General features: G+C 40.2%; 1 protein-coding gene across 2 annotated transcripts in view; it reads right to left on the bottom strand.

Annotated features, from left to right (window-relative positions):
* GNAI1 (G protein subunit alpha i1) overlaps positions 1-17,411 on the bottom strand; it is a 33,036-nt gene extending 15,625 nt beyond the window's left edge. For both annotated transcript variants that reach the window (XM_062490829.1, XM_062490830.1), the window contains exon 1: positions 17,294-17,411. In XM_062490829.1, the coding sequence (XP_062346813.1) occupies positions 17,294-17,411 (118 nt within the window). The remainder of the gene's footprint in view (positions 1-17,293) is intronic.
* Between the last annotated feature and the right edge of the window lie 3,200 nt (positions 17,412-20,611).

Here is a 20,611-nt window from a genome sequence, read left to right as displayed (position 1 = left end):
CTACACCAGAGAATGAGTGCTGGCACCAAGAAGAGACACTGAGCTCAGAGAAACAGAGCTAAGGAGTAGATCAGCCCTGTCAGCATCAATTTAGATTGCTTAATACCATCTTTAGCTCATGTCAAAGCACAAAACTTAGTTTTTTATAAATCTGCAAGTTTCTTTAGAAAGCAGCAATAATTCTCAAGAATCTGAGTGGCAATGGTAGTACATTAGTATGAACAGAAATCAGACACACCACTACAAAAGTCAATTGTTATTTAGACACCTGAAGCATTTATACACCAAATTAACAATCTCAAAATAGCTAATTATGCACTTAAGCACAGATAGGTAACAAAAGTTTAAAGATTAGCTTTACTAATGAAATCACTATATTCTGCTTTAGATTAATATTTTTATTCAAATAATTTGAAGATGGGATATTCCCTACATTCAACAGCAATTTTGGAGATATTAGGAAATATACTACAACATTTAATTTACAACCTCATAAAACGCTCTGCTAAAAATTTACCACAATTGACTAACCAACAATGTCAGTGTCAGGGCTAGTAACAGTATAAAAATTTAATTACTTTTGTCATACACTTTGTACTCCAGTCAAGTCAGATAAACAGGCTTCTCTATGGTGCTTAGAATTCACATGTACCAAATACCTACAATTATCACTAAAGCATTCTCAGTAACGTAACTACAAATACCCATAATACACATAAAGAATAATTAAGTCATTTATTACAAGTACCTAACATCAGCAGTGAGTTCCTGGAAAGTGCATTGCCCTATGTTATTAAATGGAAAACAGAAATGGTCATGTTTGGTTTGGGTTTCTCCTTTAACTGCACACTGGAATGCCTGCAGCATTCGTAATAATCTTTGAAAAGTAGGTGGGAAAATTTCACCTTACTCGTTGTCTCATACTGAAAGGAAATTCATTTTTTTTTGCATTCCTGAATGCAGAACTCTGCCAGGTTTTTTGACAGATAGACTTTGCAAAATTTCCTCCTTTATCTCAGCATAAATAAGTTGCCCATACAGCAAAATGAGAACTAACTCTGGTTTAGAAAGTTTTAGACTGAAGCAAGCAGTATTAAATATTACATGTGACAGCTGCATATAAAATGTCAGAGCTAGCTATACTGTCACAACCAAACACGACCTAAATTTAGACAGACTTGATTGTATATTCCTCAACCATCCAGTAAATTATGCTATTTATTGCTTGCTGTTTAAGTGTGATACTTTATTTCAGATCACTGCTGTCAATAATTTGAAGTCTTACTAGCTCTGTTACTATTTATTTATAACAAAAAAATTAAAAAGACATGACAGTTCTGCTTAGACTAGAAGAACAGCAGAATGTCATTTCTGAATTTAAAAGAATAGTGGGTATTTTTTGTTTGTTTACTTTTAAATGCAAGTCTAAGTTAACAGTTAGGTGATTACATTAATGGAAGCTTTACTAATTGATTAGTCTTTTCTTCCCCTTGCACACTTTAGGTCCTCCGTGCGCTCCTTGAAAAGAGGGCAACACAATCTTAAATTAAAACATTTTAAAACTTTTGTTCACATAGTTGAGTAAGAATATAACTTGAATTTAATCTATTCCTACACCTGCTTGCCAGAAAGCAGGTAGATCCTTCTGCTTCACTATGCAGAGTGCCAAAGTACGGGAGCAAAGCACATCTTCACATTTTCCCTGTAGGTTCTACTAATAATCTACAGGGTTTTCTTCATCAAAGTTTAGTACTCATGCTCTACCGTCACACGCAATTATTTCCCAGCTAGTATTGTGCTTTCCAAAGTAGTCGTTTACCTGGATCCAGCATGAATTCTGACATCACTCCATGAATTCAGAGCCAGCACATAAACCCATCCTGTGACTAACCCTGCCTCACCACCCACAGCATGTGGTGAAGCTGACACTCAGCTGAGGAAGAGGGACTAAGCTTGTATTATGATTTTTCTTTCAAAGCCAGCACTCTACCTTGGAAATAGAAAAAAAAAAAATCAAAGCATCTTCATGTTAAAAAAAACCAAAACCCAAACAAGCAAAAACCATTTAACAGTCAAAAAACCACTGAGAGAGATGTCAATGAATCTTCCCCTTGAAGGAGCCAAGTAAGACAAGCAGAGCTCAAATAAATTTAAGAAACAGCTAAAGCAGTATTTGATTCTCTAAGCTCTGATTTGGTCAATTACAGAAAAACAAAAGTCATTTTTAAATTTAAAAGACTAGGTTGGACTCGATCTTAAGGTTCTTTCCCAACCTAAATGATTTTATCACCCTATGACTCATTACTATGAAATTGTAGCAAACACCATCTTAGATTGAATATTCCTTCCAAACAGAGCAAATCTGTGTTTAAAATTAATTGAAGCATTTAATAATTTGATTAAAATTAACAGGTAAGCAAAAAAAGTTACTTTAAACTGCTTAGAATGTCTCACGATTTATTATCCCACACACTGCCTACATAGCAAGCATTCCAGAACTACAAATTTCTGGAACAAATGTTTTATGCATCCAAGTACAAAAAACACTGCCTGGAAGGGCTGAGATCTTAATAGTCACATTTCTAACTTGCGACACATGTGCTAATTGGTAACTGAAGAAACTAATCAAATACCGAAGCAAAAAAAGCAAGGCAAACTTCAAGTTCACAGTATCCTTCTTTGGATGAAATCAACTGTCAGGTACAACTATTTCTAATAGAATAAATATACTCTCTGTAATACTAACATGGAAAAAAAATGCAGACTAAGTTAAAATAACTTAAGCTTCAGGTAAAAGCTAAAGAGAAAATAAATTGGGCCAGCTTTGAAATAACACCCAATAAGTCAGAGTAAGGAACAGAACCCACAAAAAAAAAGTAGAACAGCCTTGTAAGTTGCCAGAAGAGAGTTCAAGTATGAACAAGAGTAACTAATTTAAAACTTTCAACAGATGCTTGCCAGCTTTTCAGCCTGTAGAATAGGCCACTTAGATTAACTTAAGCATAAAGACACATGTGAAATTTAAAATAAAATACGTCGACTTGTAAATTTTTTGATTCAGGTACTGTAAAGTTCTCCCCACAACTTTCCTATCCAATTCTGTCAGACACTTGAATTTCACAGCAGAAAGCCAAAATGGTGCCTGTTTCTCAGCTGCCACTGGTCACAGCATAAACTAAATACCCAGTAATTTCTACTCTTTCTGCTATGGGGTAAGTAATCTCTTACAAAAACACATGGCTTTGTATCTTGGAAGTATAATCTTTTAAATTCATCACTTTCTGACACATTATCAGACATGAGATTGAAATTAGAATGCAAACTGCTAATCAGTGTTATTATACTCAAAATGCATCAATGCAGAAACCCACAGTGGAAACCAGAAACCCACAGTGGAAACTTTGCTACAACACACTCCGGAGAGGTTGACGACCAAATGAAACATTTTCTGAAACCCATACTGCTGTATCTGCCTGAATTTTCTTATTTTGTCCACTTCCCCTTTTTGAAGTCACCCAACAGTAACAGTTACCTACCACCATCTGGTATTCTTATTCTGGGGCAGCTTCTGGCCCTGGCATTCTATGTCCCTTTCCAACTGTTTTCATACAGTTGACCAAAGGTAGATAGTACTCATTACTTCTAAAGCGGCATTAATCTTGGAATTTCCACAGCTACTGGAATTTGAACATGCTTTCAATGAATTGAGAATCTGTATGATTAATACCTGGCAGAAAATATTTCAGTAAATTAGCCATGTAGTAGTATTAGTGTGAATCCCAAATTACATGACTGATTCAAACCAGAGAAGTGACAGATTCTAAAATAATGGCACTGACTCAGATTAAAGACCTGACGTAATTCTCAAGGTTTCAGTAGCTGCATGCCTAGTCCTACAGAAGCAGTATCATTTACACCCATACGCCACTGCCACTTCTGTAAATTCCCTAACAAATCAAAAATTAATTACAACTAATTATTTATTTCCTAGGTCTTCAGTATTGCTCTTAGTAGATGTTTGAAATCAACTGTATACAATAGAATAGTCAATTATACATAAAACATCATTTAAGAAAACTGTTAAGATAAAATGTCACCTCAAGAAGCAATAAAGTATAAACTTGTGGTAGCATCCTGTATGTTTATTCAGGTCTAAATGTCTAATAGACTGCTCTGAGTTCCTTAAGCACCTAGGCTGTTACTAGAACAAACACATGAGCAAGTGATAAAAACTGTGTTAATTAGTTTAGTATTGAAACAACAAGGAGAAAATATGGGTTTATATTCATCATAACCTCTGGAATCAAATGAATTCTAAAAATAAATCTTATGATGAAACAAGGAGGACACAGACTCCATTTTGCAAACCTTATGGTAACTTCCATTAACATCTTTATCCATTTCTTCCTTTATTTTTATCTTTAAAAGTATGAATTGACTTTTGAGCTACTTGTCATCTTCAATTAGTGTTTCATATTTTTTATGACAAAAGTATCATGAACTTATGAAAAGTGTTCATTTTACTTAGAATTCAATCATATGATGAGAAGATACCTTAGCAGAAATTACACGTAACTTTATGTACCACACAAAATTAAACACACGCAGCTTTTGAATACAAATTCTACCTAGCTCTTCAAAAACTATATTCTAATTTCTATACTCCTCAGGTGTTTCAAATTACTAGCTCCTGCTACATAGTAGGAACCCTTTTATCATTACATATCACTTATAGCATAACTGTACTGGGGATACATCTCATTCTAAAGGAGAGCACCAGTACAATGCCAAGTGTCTTATTTCAGAAACTTTGTGAAACATTCAAAAGGAAACGTGCTACCTTGGAATTGAAGCTACTTTAAAAAGATGAATCTGTTTAGAATGTACAAGAGACCTCTTAAAAACCAGTATCACTGCCTTAGACAGGGGCAATGCCATTGTAGTTTTTTCCTTCAATTAAGACAGAGGCATAGCTTCCTTTGTGTGAAGTGCCAAATCCAGCAGGATCACAAGCTGAGAACCAAAGACTGGGAAATAAACCTCTCACTTACACCAGAAATGAAATACAGGTGCTAATGCACCTTTGGAGATGAAAACCACTTGGTAATCCTGCTTGCTGCCCATTAACTACGTGGCACACCACCAGCAGCTAAACATCTGTGGTTTCAGGTTTATCCAAGATGCTAATACTGACCACAGGTTGAGAAGATTAGCAGTTGGCTATTTATACTTATCAGAGGCCAACATCCACACTACTGTCACCTAAAATACTTGACAATCTCTTCAAAATTCAGAGCCCAAAAGCTTGCTCGTATTTTGAATGCAACTTCAACACAGCCAATAACTACCTCCTCTACAAAACTGAAGTAAGATTTAAATTTGCTACTTAAAAGAATTCAAGTGTTTTTCTTCTTCCATGCAAAGCAGAATGCTCAGAAACAATTACTACACAATTTAAAATCATGGTATGAAAATATGATTAAAGACCTCCTTGAACATGAGTTACAGTGGTTATTGTATACCAGCCCAATCTAGGAGATAAATGCTGACTGCTCCAACAGAAAAAAACAAGTCCTTTACTCTTACAACATCTACCAAGAGAGTTGCCATCAATTTCTGCCAAGAGAAATGGTGGATGATGCTTCATCCAGAGTTTCAAATATATATGCAATAAACCTTCCAAAAATCCAGAGTGCCTTGACATTGCTCTCCACAGTGTGGTTGGCCTACATGGCCTTTTACAGTGCACCATGCTATAAATATGGTGTGCAAAGATGGCAGGTTCAGAGGTACCAGAGCAAACTTCCCAAGCAGGCTATCAATAATCACAATCAAAAATGCTTTATAAAAAATTCTCCTCTGCAACAAAGGCATACTTTATGGAGGTTGGTCTGGCAGAGAGATACAACAAAATAACTTGAAATAACAATGTATTTTCATTTCAGGCCCCTCTTCCAATTCAGTACAACACTACTGTTGTTCTATCTACAATTTTGACAGAACCTACTGTCCCAGCTACCTCATAACTACGTATAAACTGTGCAGAGTTGGGACAATCAGAAAACTGTGTGTGCATTTTTATCAAAACAGGAAAAATCTCGCACATAAATCTCAAATGATCTTATTCAAAGCTCCACTTGTTACATAACACCAAAGAATTAGTTGCAAATGTGATAAATGGCTACTGTCAAAGTTGATACCAGGGAAAATGCAATTACACTAAAAGCTGTCCCATTATTGCAGAAACAAAGCAAACTTCAGTTTATGTAAATTGTCAGGATTCAACCACACCTAATTTGTAAGTGTTTTTCACCTTGCAGCTCAAAGACTAAGATCTACAAAAATAAGGAGAATAAACATATTGATAACTGACCAGAATTCACTTAAATGTCTCCAACTCCACCAGAATCTGGATGAACTTAAGTGACAGATTAAAATGTAAAAGATCCTAGATATCAGTGAACAATTTCTTTCACATACAAACTTTTAATAGCTCCTATTTGTATTTGAAGCAGGAAAGAAAATTCATGAGCATAGTCAACCTTATTTTTTGTTACATGCAAATGCATTTTGCACACAAAACTACCCTCAAGTAGGGTGAACAGTACTTAAAAAAAAATATGGCTTTTTTTTGGGTTTTGTGAAACAGCTTTTTCACCCAATAATTCCAGAAGCAAGGAGTAAGACATACACCTACATAAATACCAGCCTGCTAGGCTTCAAACAAGTATGTAATCAAAGGATGATCTAACCTAACCCCAAATGCTTCTATGTTCCAGAAGAGCAGATAGAGAACATAATGTAAGTAAACCCTCATCTAGGAATTAGATGACAGCTTTTGCTAACACCGCAGTCCTAAAGCTTATTAGAAAGGATCCATCAATGATTTAAGAGCTTTATGCTTAAGCATTTATATGCTTTAGAAAGTATATAATGGTTTTGCCAAGAGTTAACCAGATTAAGGATCTGCATGCAGCTGATAAATCCACTTTCAAAATGTTTCAAGAAGTATTTAATACATCAAGAATACAGACAGCACTTCAATGAGACTTACCAACTTATTTTCAGTCCACCAGTGTATAGAACATCACTGGCAGACACGAAATCAACAAGATTCAAAATAACATTTCTTTAAGCAAAATCTATAAATATTCAAAATAATTGTCTGGTTTGCTGCCAATTCATTTACTGCAAGATCCACATCTCTAGTAATAGCAAGATTTAAAACTGCATTCCAGCACTGCATTCACACTGTATTCTATTTTAATAATACTACAGCTTCACTGCTGCCTCCATTCTCTACTGTTTGGACACTGGGCTAGCAGGTGTACTTCTTGCCCACTACTATCTTGCATTCTTCACCAAGAAGTGCTAGGTAGAAGAGGATTCTTCCTAGTCAAGCCTAACAACCTACGAAACAGAAAAGCATGAAGAAACATAGATCTAATGGTCCCTGGATTTGGAATGAAAGGAAAGTTCTACCTCTAACTTGCAAGCAGCACATTCCTTAAGTAAGGCTCTCCCTACCTCCTACTGTAGCAAAGGAGTCTTAAAGTGGGTTTGGAATAGAGTTTAACATGTCTACCAAATGGACATTGCACGTAAACACAATTTCACACATTATTCCTAATCCAATTCTGCAGTGAATTGTGACACAAATACAGAAATTGAAAGCATCCTATTCTGCATCCATTTTCCCCTCCACCTGCTACTCTGCATTTCCTGCACTCCATCTGCATTCACCACATACCTCTGCTCCTCATCATGCTTTTAGTCAGGTCCTCATCATACCATTATGAAATACCAGCTGAATAGACCACTCTAACAGCAAACTAAGTCCAATCAGGACAGCCAGTGTGACTACTCAACCAGCAAAAAATAGAATTAAACATTTAAAAGTGACAGGGAGAGGGCAAAGCTATTCAGCCAGATGCTGCAAGAGTGCTTTCCTTTTTAGCAAGGCAGAGCATCTAGAATAGCCCTGCTGCTTGCAAGACAACATCCATTGCTTAATTCCAGCATTCCAATACAGATTTAGAAAGCAGGCAAGAACCTCTTGAGTTCTACTGGAACTATTAAAAACCCTGTGCTGGTTTTACCCAGAGGGGACGGCACACTAGGAAGTTTTTCTCCATGAGAACTTCCTCTGAATTGATGGGACCAATTGGAGGCTGGATGAGTTGTTGACAGCCTAAGAAACCAATTGGAAAGTCATTTCGCTCCGTGAATCACATTTGAAGCCAGTAAACCCCAGGAAAGACCTCTTGCGTTTCCGGCCTCTTGCAGGGTGGCACTGGCCTAGCCCAGGTCCCTTCTAGCGGGGCCCGGGCCAGATGGGAGTGGGTTCCAGAGGCTGCTGGGCCCCATCTTCAACCAGAGGCCCCAGTGGCAAAGGGGAGCAGAGCCCATTGCTGGGATTCTCGCCGTTTCCCGGTGTTCCCGTGGCTCGGGGGGCCCTGCCCAGCCGCCCTCACGGGCTGGGGGGAGGCAGCCGGGCCCGGTTCGGGAGAGCCCCCAGGGCTTTGTGTGCTGGGCAGGGCAGAGGGAGAACCCCCGGGCTGCAGCTGGAGCTGGGGGCGGGCAGCGCCGGGGGAAAGCCATGGACACACGGCCTTGGCACCCATTTCTCCTCTGCATGGACTCTGCAGTTCTCGTCCTGCCCCTGAGATCCTGACACAGCTCCAGCATGGCCTGGCCCAGCCCCTGCAACTTCCGAGTGAGATTTAATTTTGTTTTCATTGCTTAAATAAGACTTACAGACTTTCATCTTTCCTTGGGTGAGAGGAAGAACAGAAAAGATACACCAAAGTCAGTGAAGCAAAAGCTAAGTTTCTAAATGGAAGAAGATGCCATGAAGGTTGGCTGAAATAGCTTTTTGTAAGTTATAGGGGTGGACTGTGCTACATGAAAAAAAATTCCTTTAAACCATGAAAAAAAGACTTTGGGGCAGGGGAGGGAGGGTGTGGAGTGAAGTGTAAAGTGTTTGGAAAATCCCTTGCCCCGAGGGAAAAGGGGGATCTCTGTTCCTGGGAATGAAGTATGAACAGAGAGAAGTGAGCTGAAGAGAACTTTTGCCTTTGAGTAGCTCATCCTTAAAAGTAATACCCCATGACTTTAACATGGCCCACAACTCAGCTCTGGGAGGGCTGTGAAGTGGGAGGAAATTCATGATGGCAGATCCTGGACAGCTGTTATTCATAAAAAAAAAAGTGGAGTCAGGAGAGAACTGGTTATTTCTTCTGCTGGTAAAAGACCCTTAGAGCTAAACAAGAAGAAACTCCTCTCCCTAAAGTGAACTGAAAAAGATTATTTAAGTAAGGAATTGACTGAAGTGTCTCTGTATGTTGTTAAGGTGTGACAAAAGGGAAAGAAGGACTGGTCTGAAAATCTGTTCTGAATTTATTATTATTATTATTCTTTGTGTTGTTAATAAAGTTTTTCTTTACTCCCTTTTAAGTTTTAGGCCTGCTTTACTTTTACTCTTAATTCTATTTCACAACAAAAGGTAAATATATTACAATTGGCAAACCCAAACTATTACAAACCCCCAGAGATTCAGACTGTCCTCACAACTGTGATCAATAAAAACTTGTGGTATGATTCAAACAACTACAACAGCTTTGTCCATGTAAAAAATCAAAAGTCATATGCAAAAAATTATTTTATCAACTCTGCAAAAGGAAGATGGGATTACAGGTAGCCATTTGATTGCAAGAGTACTTTCAATTCAAGAAACAGGTCATATTAAATTCTAGACTTAATTATAAAGCCGCTTCACAGTTTCAACACAAGTCTTCATTAGAGTACATTGATTACTTCTGTTAGAACAATCTGTTTAGAACAATGATTGTAAAGACTTCGCATCCATGCTGGTTGTCTAGATATTGTTATATTTCACTGAAGATTTGATCTGGTACCTTTGCTAAGTATATTACTCACAACCAAAGCAACACTACATTTCTAATTAGAATATTTCAAAAAGTAATGAGGCCTGAAGTTGAAGCACAGTATATATGAATGGTGTGGATTCGTTTAAGTAAGTTGCTTCACAAAAAGAACTTTCTAATTTCAGTATCAATTTTATAGATGTATACAATATTGAAGTTTACGTGTATTGGTAAATATAAACACCGAATACCCATGTAAAGATGTATCTATAAATCAACACAGCAACTTGATTATCAGGTTATTACCAAAACATACCAGAGGTGGTCTTATTTAAAGCTTCACTGACCCTTCAATTACCAAAGACAGAAAACCAATTTACTTGCTTATCACATGTTCAACAAGAATTTACTTGCTTATCACATGTTTAACAAGTGTCCTATTTAAAGAATTGGTTTTTAATTGTCCATTAGCTCCCCAGCTGAGACCCTGAAAGAATTATACCAAAAATAACATTTAAAAAATAACACAGAAATATGTTTCAAATGAAGGGGTAGTCAGCAATTGAACCAAAATGAAACAAAAGTCAACATCTAATCTCAACAGGTAATACACTTTCAAATCAAGGATAGGTCCTTATGGGTATCTGTGACTCAATGTGAGGCCTATGAGCTTTAAGCTATAGATAACTCCAGAGACCCTGAAGTTGGCTCCACAGCTTTGCAAGCTTTAAGGGCAAAGCTGTGATGATGGGAAGCATCTCTCAAGTCCCCAGTTCTAATACTTCATACACCTGTACTGTAAAAGGACTATGAGCAGTCACAAATATGAGTAATTAGTCTACAAAAATCACTCCTTTACTTCCCATCATTGCTACAATATCTTATTTTGTCTTGCCTGCTCCTACTTAATGGTCAAGTAGGAGCAGGTCAAGGAGAAGAAAATGTTTAGCATTAAGAAAAAGAGTTCAAATCTCTTTTTGCAGAAGCATAAAGTCCTCGTACTCGATAGTGTCTCAGCAAAACCAGTTCATTTTTGTCCTGACAGTCTAATTTCAAAATCTTAGTCATCCTTCCACGCAGAAATGTCACTAAGTTAAGCCACTTAAAAAAAAAAAAAAAAAACTGAATTAAGCATTTAAAAGGGACAGGGAGAGGGCAAAGCTATTCAGCCAGATGCTGCAAGAGTGCTTTCCTTTTTAGCCACTTAAATTGAACTTCTGAAAGTGAAAAGTTTTGAGTGAGAAAAATCCAAAGTTCTGATTTTTCCAAATACTCTATATACCTTACCAACTTCAATACTTTGTTGACACAAAATCTCTCAGGTAAAGCCAACCACGATACATTTTCAGAATAACTGTGTAATTTACACAAAGCCTAAGGGCAGTGAGCAAACAAGGAGAATAAATAAAACAGCAAACCCAAGTAAAAGCTGGACTAAAAGAATAGGAAACTTTTATTAGTACAGGTTCTCCTATACATACCTTGGGAAAGAACCTCAAACTTTTAATAGCTAATTATCAAGTCAGTTAAGGTCTTTATTTCAGTGTTTCCAAGGCAAAAATACCCCACCCTGCCACTTAACAGAACATCTTGAATTACCTCTTTTCTACCTCCAGTTTTTCTGTACCACAACATTTGCCAGATAGCATGTTACAGGAAACACTGCAGACATCCATCATCTAGACAGCAAAACTGACTTGAGAATTTTATGCCCTCTGAGCCAAACCCATGGCCTGGTTTCAAATTATTTAGCTGGATTTTAGGATGTGCTGGCTAATCAATTATTCCTTCTCAGAGGACCAAATCATCTAAAGGGTAAAATGTGGCAGCAAAAGAACAACCCACTTTTGCAGTATGAGTATATAAATCACCACGGACTAACTATAGCACAAAGCCCCAAGTTCAAGTTGTGCCAACACAACTATGCAGGGAGCTGTACTGTCCGGTTCTGATGCGAGTTAAAAATAACTTCAAAAAAGCAGGTTAGCTGAAATACACAATCACTTTGGTAATATAATCCATAGGACAGAATAAACTGTCATACACGACAGTGATGATACAATAAACTGTTCTGCCAGAGAAAAGTAGGAGGACACTAATTACATCATAGCACATTACAAAATTTATGAGTGGTCTTGAGGTACCACTGCTGCTAGGAGTGGACAGCTTACCAAAAAGTACCTTATTAGAGCGTCCAGTTCAGAAAGGGAAGAACAAAGATAAACAGCAGCAGCTGTACATTGTTTTTGAATGAAAAGTTGCAGAAAAACCATGTCTCAAGCTTCAAATGCTTTCTAATTCTTAAAATATTAAAGTAATCCTTAATACCTGGTACCACACAACTCATTTTTATGTATCCACAACTAGACTTTTTAATCAAGATTTTACAAAAGCAAAGTCACCACTACTGGTATCACAAGATAGCACATAATGCTCAGTTTCTTTTAACCCTTTCTAGAACAATATAGACAATTTTTTTTCTTAAGAATATTAAAGAACTAAAATCATGCCATAACAATAAATAGCGAATTTATAAAGTAACTTCAAAAAAGGAGAAATATAATAATGCAACAGAAGACCTGAAATCACTGAAGATAATTTGTACTGAAGTCTATATAGACATTAAAGACCGATATTATGATGCTGTAGACTTTTACACCAACATTCAAATAGAGACAAGCATAAAAGAACCCACACTGCAATTGTACAAACACAATCATAACTAAATGGGTGTCCTTTCTGCACATCCCTGAGTCTCCTTTCACAAAAGCAAGGGGGATTATTACACTATGAGAACCCAGTCACTCCACATAATTAACATCCTGACTGGCAGAGTCCAACTGTACCATACTGAAAGGCAAGAGAGCTCCCAGTTCAGAACTCCTGCTAAATCTAAGGGGACAGGCAGGAATGGGGAAGCAGGGATGTTCACACTAACACAGCAAGACCAACAAGCAAAAAAAACCAAACCCAAACATTAAGCACTTCTTTTAGGTGTCACAAATCAGCTTTTAAATAAGAGGTGAACTTCGTAAGCAACTGTAGATAGTTGTCTCTGAAGGCATGACAGGAAACTGTCAGAAATTTCTTAGACTAAGCTGGCATAATTTATGAAGATAAGGTCAACATCTCTGAAACATGCAATACTTGTTTGTAAGAATAAGGCTTTTTTGAGAGCTCCCTTAAATGCAGACTTCTAAAGTCTTTTCTGTCTGCAAGAGTGGAGAGAAATAATATTCTGGAGGAAAGGCAAGAGAAGCAGTGGTACAAACAGCATAAATGTATTTTTTCAGTGGAACGTGCAAAGGCATCTGAGGTACTGCCAAGCACAGTGAGGATGATGCTGCTGAAAAGATGAGTATGTAGCAGGAGTCAGTTCAGCTGAGCAGACAAAGATGCAGGTCTGGAACAAAAGAAAAGCAGACAGAAAAAAGATGTCTGAGATGTGAAGAATTAGAAAAACAATTCAATAGAATTGTTCTAGTTACCATCTTAAGGAACAGGAAGCTGCAATGGAAAAGATTAAATGTAGCACTGCCTGAAGTTAAATGTCACTTATCTTCAAGAACATGACATGCACACATTCCAGTATGAATCACAAGGATCTACTCAGGAACAGAAAAGTGGTTCTGCTAGTCATGAGGACAAAGGTATCCATGAACTTAAATCTACAACTGTGATTATGCAGCAAGGAGAGACACAATGATGGCTGTCAAACACACGGCCTGTGACTTCCTGGATCTCAGGACCCACTCCTAAAGAATGTCTAAGACTTATCTATTGCCTTTTTCATCCAAGATACAAGGAACCTTAACACCAAATTTGCTATGGTAGGTGAAGGATGTGACAAATCAAAAGACAAAGTGCTAATCCTATAAACCCATGGTGCCAATTTGAATGTTTTATGAATACATGATGAGTTTAACCTCGTACCAGAAGGCATTCTACTAAATGAGGTACTGCCTGTTCTCCTGCAGTTGGCATAAATTCAGTCTTATGTGCTCTAGCTAATTCAACAGAAATGTGCTTGCAGATGCACACCTGAGAGGAATCACATGTCTATTAATGCAGCCCACAGATTGGTCACTCAGAATCACCACCTCCCAACCTGAGTAGAATTACATTCATTCTGCAAGCATCACTAGAATTTTTATTTGTCCAATATTAAAAGTTAAGATGAGGAGCCATGGAAGAAAAAGCCAACTTGGATCTACTACTCTCTCTGCCTGGAAGCCAGCCAAAATATAAACTGCTTTTCAAAAACCTTACACTAAGTATATGAGCTTATCTGTTAAGAAAAAAAAAATAGAAAATACAAGAAAAGAAAAATCTTACTTGTTAGGACACAGAAGTTTAGGAACTGTCAACTTGTCACAAATGAACTGCTTAACAAAAAGTATATACTTCTTTATGTTGAACTTTCAGTGTTGGCCAATTTACTACACTGAACTTATATTTTTTGTTGAGTTCTCATGAAACTAAAGTATTTCTTTGTTGCACATTGACTGAAATAGTACTGAATAAGCTTGTTTATGTAATGGTTTTAAAAGAAAAAAATCATCAAATCCAATGTACAAACAAGCGTTTTCCATCTTGCTCACCAACTACAAGATCAAATTCAGCTTACTTCTATGAAAGATGGTTCTCGGAAATTCTCCAGGAAAGGCTCACCTGCTGCTGGGATAGCACACTGAAGTGCACAGAATTACAAGGTTTAAATAGCTACACATGGATAATGTTTAGAATCTATTCCTAATACCTGCATTCAAAATTTTATGAAGTGATAAACCAATTTGGAGATATGACAAAAGAATTTAGATAATCCAGATCAATATTACCTTGTACAGATTAAATGTATTTGCTTATTTCTAGAGACAGGACAACAAAATATCAATCTAACATGGATCACTGATATTGTTCACAGCCGTGGTTCAGGTACAGCAATATCACATCTCTCTCAATTAAATCCCTGTAATTTCCTGTTTTAGAAAAAAAAATAGAAAAGCATATAGTGGAATAAATTAAATTTCCAGTCTAGAAACAGTCTGATATTATGAACACATCTTCCCTCAAATGAGCATTCTAGCTCAAATGTCACTAGGATTCTCTAATCACCATGCAAAAATAAAATTTTTATATATGCTTTAATAAATACATTTTACTGGGTCAATAACAGTAATAGGTGTACAGTTCCACGACCCTTTTCTACATAAACAAGGTGTTTCAGAGGCCACTCGCACATTGCATTTTCATGGCAGCAGACCACAATTTGTACTTTTTTTTTTCAGTGTCATTTTAGGAGAACAAACCCATAAATAGATGTAGGAGTACAACCAACTAGATGATAAACTATGATATGTGGGCTGAACAAGCAATTGGGAAAGTGAGTGGTGAGAAGTAAGTGACTCTAGTGGAAATAACTTTTAAATAGTTTTTCCATCAGATAAAGCATTCATATCACATTCAAGACATCCCATCCGACAGACTTGCAAGGAAGAGGAAGGAAAAAAATTTCATCAAAAAACATGCAAAAGTACTTATGTGCAGGCATGGGTGCATGCAAAAAAACCTCTTCCAGAGTTCAGTAAACAATTAGGTAATCACTGTTTAAACCATCATCCCAACACCGGTCCCAGGAGAAGCCAGGCTGCCAGCCTTCACACCTCATTTTAGCAGGGGAGAAGCTAACCCAAGCAAGCTGCTGCTCAGAACACCATGAGAACCCACATGTCTCTGACCATTTGTTCCATGTTCTTACATCTCATGAGAGCCCAGCAGAAAAGGCTTTCCAGCATTAGAAACAGAGAACTTATGAAACTGAAGCTCATTAACACAGAACTTAGTACATAAGAGCATTAAAATAGCGAAAAAATCCATTCTCAAGTCTAAAGCATCTTTAAACAGACGCCATCTGTATCCAAGAATTATGATGAAAAATCGGAAAACAAGTACCAAACTACAGGCACTACAAGTTACATACAGAACAGCAAAACACTGAAAATTAATTTCAAATGCCTTGCCAGATGACACAAAGTGTTACCTTCCCACTTCTGAAAAAGGCAGTAACAGCATCAGTATTGCTATTATCACAGACAACATACAACAATCTGAGGATTCCAAAATGGTCAGGACTAGGCACAGTACTAGCCCAAAACCCAACAGATTTAGGTTTCTACTAATAGGCTTCCACTGCCATTTCCTGAAAAACAATTAAAGCTTTTGTTTCTGGCTCATCTCACAAGTTAAATTTTAAATCTAGAAAATCATTTTAGGATCTTTGTTCTTCCCGTTCTAGGTTTGTTCCATTTCTTCATCTACAACAAAACTTGCTCAGCCTTTCGTCTCTTTCTGGAGCCATCTTAGAATTTAGCAACGGAAAGTTACTTAAGAGGTCTACTACGTCTGTAGTGAATTGCTTGAGCACTGCAGGAAAGCAAAAATCAGTGCCGAGGGGAGTGAGAAATTGTGCATCATTTAAAAAGTTTGCCCGGAACTTCATCTCTGAAAGAGAAGCTGCAACTCAATAGCTATTTTAACTCGCTATTAGGATTCAGTCTGGTTTAGCTATACAGAATATACTGCAAAACTTCCTGCAACATTAATTCAATGCAAATTTTGCAGCAGTCAGCTGTCCCCAACCTACAGTAGTTTTAGCCCTGAACACATATTCTAATTAAAATACTCACTTCCTTTTTTATTGTAATTTTTAAAACAACCTAATCTTTACACACAAGGATATCTTAAAATAAACAAAAAGGCAAGCTTCAAGTACTTATGAGCAAAAATGAAGACCACGCGATGGCACGCTATAAGTCACTGTATTACACATGTAGTAGCTCCATCAAGGTGCATTTCCCGTTGTAAGATCTCAGAAACATAAGCAAGTTCCAAAAAACAAATTTTTTGAAAAAGATTTTTAAAACCACCAAAAAGTTAAAACGGAGCTTTCCCTTTTTGTTCTTTTCACACTTTTCTACACTTTAGTCTCGTAGCAACATTTTAGGTGCTGCTCGAGTCTACGAGAAACATTAGGCGTAAATATCCCCCCGACGTAACATTTCCTTCCTTCCTTTCAATAGGGGAACAGAGGATCCAGGTCAAAAGTTTGAGGCGTTATCCCTTTCCTATGGAAGTCAGGGCCCGGACAGCCCACGCCGTGCCGCTTCCCCGGGGCGCTGCCTCCGCTCCCTCAAGCAGCCGAGCCGCCCACCTGCTCCAAGAAGCTGCTGTGCCTCCCGCGACCCCAAAACTTCTGCGGGGCGCCGAGCACGTACCCCGGGCTCCGAGGGCAGCACCGCCCCCCGCCCAGCCCGGCGGGATGCGATAGAACTATAGCCCCTCGGCAGGCGAGAGAGCTTCAGGAGGCGGCTGCCTCAAGAGGAGCCTCCCTTCGCGGCATCCCTTACCTAAGAGAAGCAGCTTGACCTCCCTGGCCGCCTTCTCGCCGTCCTCCCGCAGGTTCCTGTCGATCATCTTGCTCCTCTCCACCGCCGCCTTGTCCTCGGCGCTCAGCGTGCAGCCCATCTTGGCAACGGGCTGTTCGGCTCCGCCGGCAGAAGTGAAGCAGGGAGCGGCGGGGTTCGGCGCCGGGAGCGGCGGGGAGGCGCTGAGGAGGGAGGGGGAGCGAGCGCTCCCCGCTCGCTCTCTCCTTTCCCCGCTCCCTCACCTGGGGCGCAGCGGCGTCGCGGATACCGCGCGCCGGGTTCACCTCACGGCCAAGAGGGGAAGGCAGAGAGAGAGAGAGAGGTGCGGGGAGGCTGGGACCGGGGACAGCGGGGCTGCGGACGGGCGGACCGAGGCCTCGCACCGAGGCCGCCGCTCCCGCCGCCGGCCCTCAGGCTGCTGCGCGCGCGGCACCGCCCCCGCCCCGCCGGAGGCGCGCGAACGCGCGCGCGCCGCCCACGCCGGTTGGGGAGAGAGGAGGGAGGGGCGCGGGAGCGGGGAGCGCGTGCACGGCGGGAAGCGCGGCGGGCGCGGCCGCGCGTGCGCACGGCGGCGGCGAAGCGTTTTGAGGCGGGGGGCGGGATGGATGGGAGCGGAACGTGAACGGGGCTGGGAACGGGGGCGCGGCGGGTTGCGAACGTAACTGGGGCTGGAAACGGGGGCGGCACAGCGGGAGCGGAACACGAGCGGGGCTGGGAGCGGCGCGGCCCGCGAGGCCCCCGGACACCTGCCGGGGAGGGGCTCGGATTTAAACTGCTCGCGCGCGGGAGGTTCCATTACACGGTGGAGCGGGGGGACGCCGGGCAGGGCCGTACCAACGGGATGCTCCGGGTGGGAGGGGGTGTAGCCGAGCTCCTCGTCCCCTCCCGGCCTGTCCCCACCAGTGCCGCTGTTTATCCTGCCGGGATCCAGGGAAGCAGCTCGGGGTCCAGCCCCGCCGGCGCTGGGTGCTGGCAGTCGGCCCTCGGGAGGGCTAGTGGCAGGGTTGCCTCTTAGCTGGACTGGTCAATCAGCAGTACGTTACCCCACGAACCCAAACGAGCCATCCCACCTCGCGGCTCGGAGCTGCTCTTCCCGCTCTCTTTTCCTACGGGCCTTACTTCAACCAAGTATTTAAATGGAGAAGGGGGTGCCAGGGGGGTGGAGCCGGGCTGCTCCCGGTGGTACCGAGCAGCGGGACGGGAGGTAACGGGGAATTTGGATCTTCACTGTGCGGTGACCGAGCACTGGAACCGGTCGCCCAGAGAGGCTGGGGAGCCTTCTTTCCCCTCTGGAGATACTCCAGAGCCATTTTTGTGCGATCCCGGGCCAGGTGCTGTGGGATGGCCTTGCCTGAGCCCGGCGGTCGGGACCGATGGCCCGCTGCGGTCCCCTCCAGCCTGAGCCGCTCCGGCTCTCGGCCCTTCCTCAGAGCCCAGGCGCGGGGCTGTCCGCACGTCTCTGACCCCTCGGAGGTTGGCTCATGACTTGTTTTGCTCTTTTGTTATAAAAAACCCTAAGAAAACTATGCAGTGTTTTACAAGTCTTTCCCCACCGCGCACATGTTGCGCTGTTTGGATTGCAAAACAAAGATCCTGGTTCCCGATAATGGGATCACAGAAGGAGGGAGCTGGGGATAATCCAGCGCAAGGGCAGCTCAGCTGAGGTGTGTGTGAGTGGAACCCACCGCCCCGGCTGGCAGAGAGAGGGAAGCAGTGATTTCACTGGAATTGGTAGTAGAACTGTGCGCAGCCGAAAAAACCTCGGGGAAAAAACTTCAGTCAAAACATAAGGCGCAAAAGCCTACAAGGCAGATCTGTTAAATTGGGATTCGTCATTCCAGTGAGTCCTTAGGATTTTTTTGTTTCTACAGAATCTCAAGAACTTCTGCCCCCAGAACGAGCTCAAAAAGAGCATCATTTTACAGCACAAGTGTTTTAGCATTGGAGTGCAAAGACTTTAAGTCGGACTCAGCTATTACTACACTCGTCAAATTAAAGGACTTTTTCCCTGTAATACTTAATGGAAAACTGTGTCAAATGTCTATTTTTATTGGTGTTGGTTTTTCTTCTTTGCAGTGGTCTTCGGATGATGACAATGAATAAATCATAAGTAATGGTGTAAAAAATGAAGTAGATCACACTCAAACTACAACTTAAATATTTTTCACATCTTCTGGTTGGTAGACATCCTCTCAGCCCTAGCAAAGGATGGTATAGAATTCTTTCTTAAAGAAACCCCAAAAAACACCAGTTCTCAAGACTTTATAAGGCCTCTGAGACATTTTATTTGGCCATCTTCATTGTCCTACTGCTATGGAGAAGGCCTGGGCACCTGAGAAGTGTCTGTTGCTTCTCTGCCCTCCTGAGTTCTTCCTATGCTTAGTCCATTCTGTGTTCTCTTGGGCAGACTTCCACACTGGTACTGCATGGGATAAAAGCTTTTACAAAACAGTTCATCTCACATATGGAAACCTGGTCTTGTTTCGGGGTTCCTGGCCTCTCCTGTGGTAGAGGGAGCAATGTCAACTGCTGCTCAGGGAAGAACAGAGTTAGTGGAGATGAAAATTAATAAGCTTAGGGATACTTTTCTGATTTGGAAATCAAGGATAAAGAATGATTTCTGAGATAAACAACACGTGGTTAGGATATTTGCAAGTGAAAGTACAGATTAAGGGATAAGAAAGTAGTAAACAGATTACAGTAGGTGGAAATAATGTGATAACGAGAGCAGCAGATGTTACAAAGATGGAGATCCTACAAGTAGGATGCCTCAACTTCACATGGGTTTTGTTTCATTTAATCATGTGCATAGAGCACACATTTCTATACTTTTGACCAGGTGTATTTGCTGGAGTGTTCTCTCTGTCCTTTTTTCCCCTTTAACACTGTCACTACATTGATAGGGAAAAAGCATTATATAGACTCACATTCCTTTTCTATTTATCACTCCGTATCTGGAAAACAGAACTGCATAGTATCTCCTCTTTCACACGTATAGCTTAGTCTTAAAAATAAAGTTTGAATTACCTTTTTAGTTCTATTTAACCTAAGCCACTTTATTTCATAATTAGGACTTTTTAACTACCTTTTCCTATTACAACTCTGTGGATAAATTGTACCTTGTTGTACATGAACAAAACTACAAAAACCAGGGTAACTCCTGAGTCACGTGCATTCATTTGAAATTTGAAGCCAATTTGTATTGATTTTTAATTTTTCAGAAGTGGAAGTACTATATAGTACAGATTCACCAATATTATTCACTTATGCAGTCTTCTTTGAAACGATAAGTGATCTTTT

This window comes from Cinclus cinclus, chromosome 4 (assembly GCF_963662255.1).
Source record: "Cinclus cinclus chromosome 4, bCinCin1.1, whole genome shotgun sequence".
NCBI lineage: Eukaryota > Metazoa > Chordata > Aves > Passeriformes > Cinclidae > Cinclus > Cinclus cinclus.
This window is presented reverse-complemented; position numbering and strand designations above follow the sequence as displayed.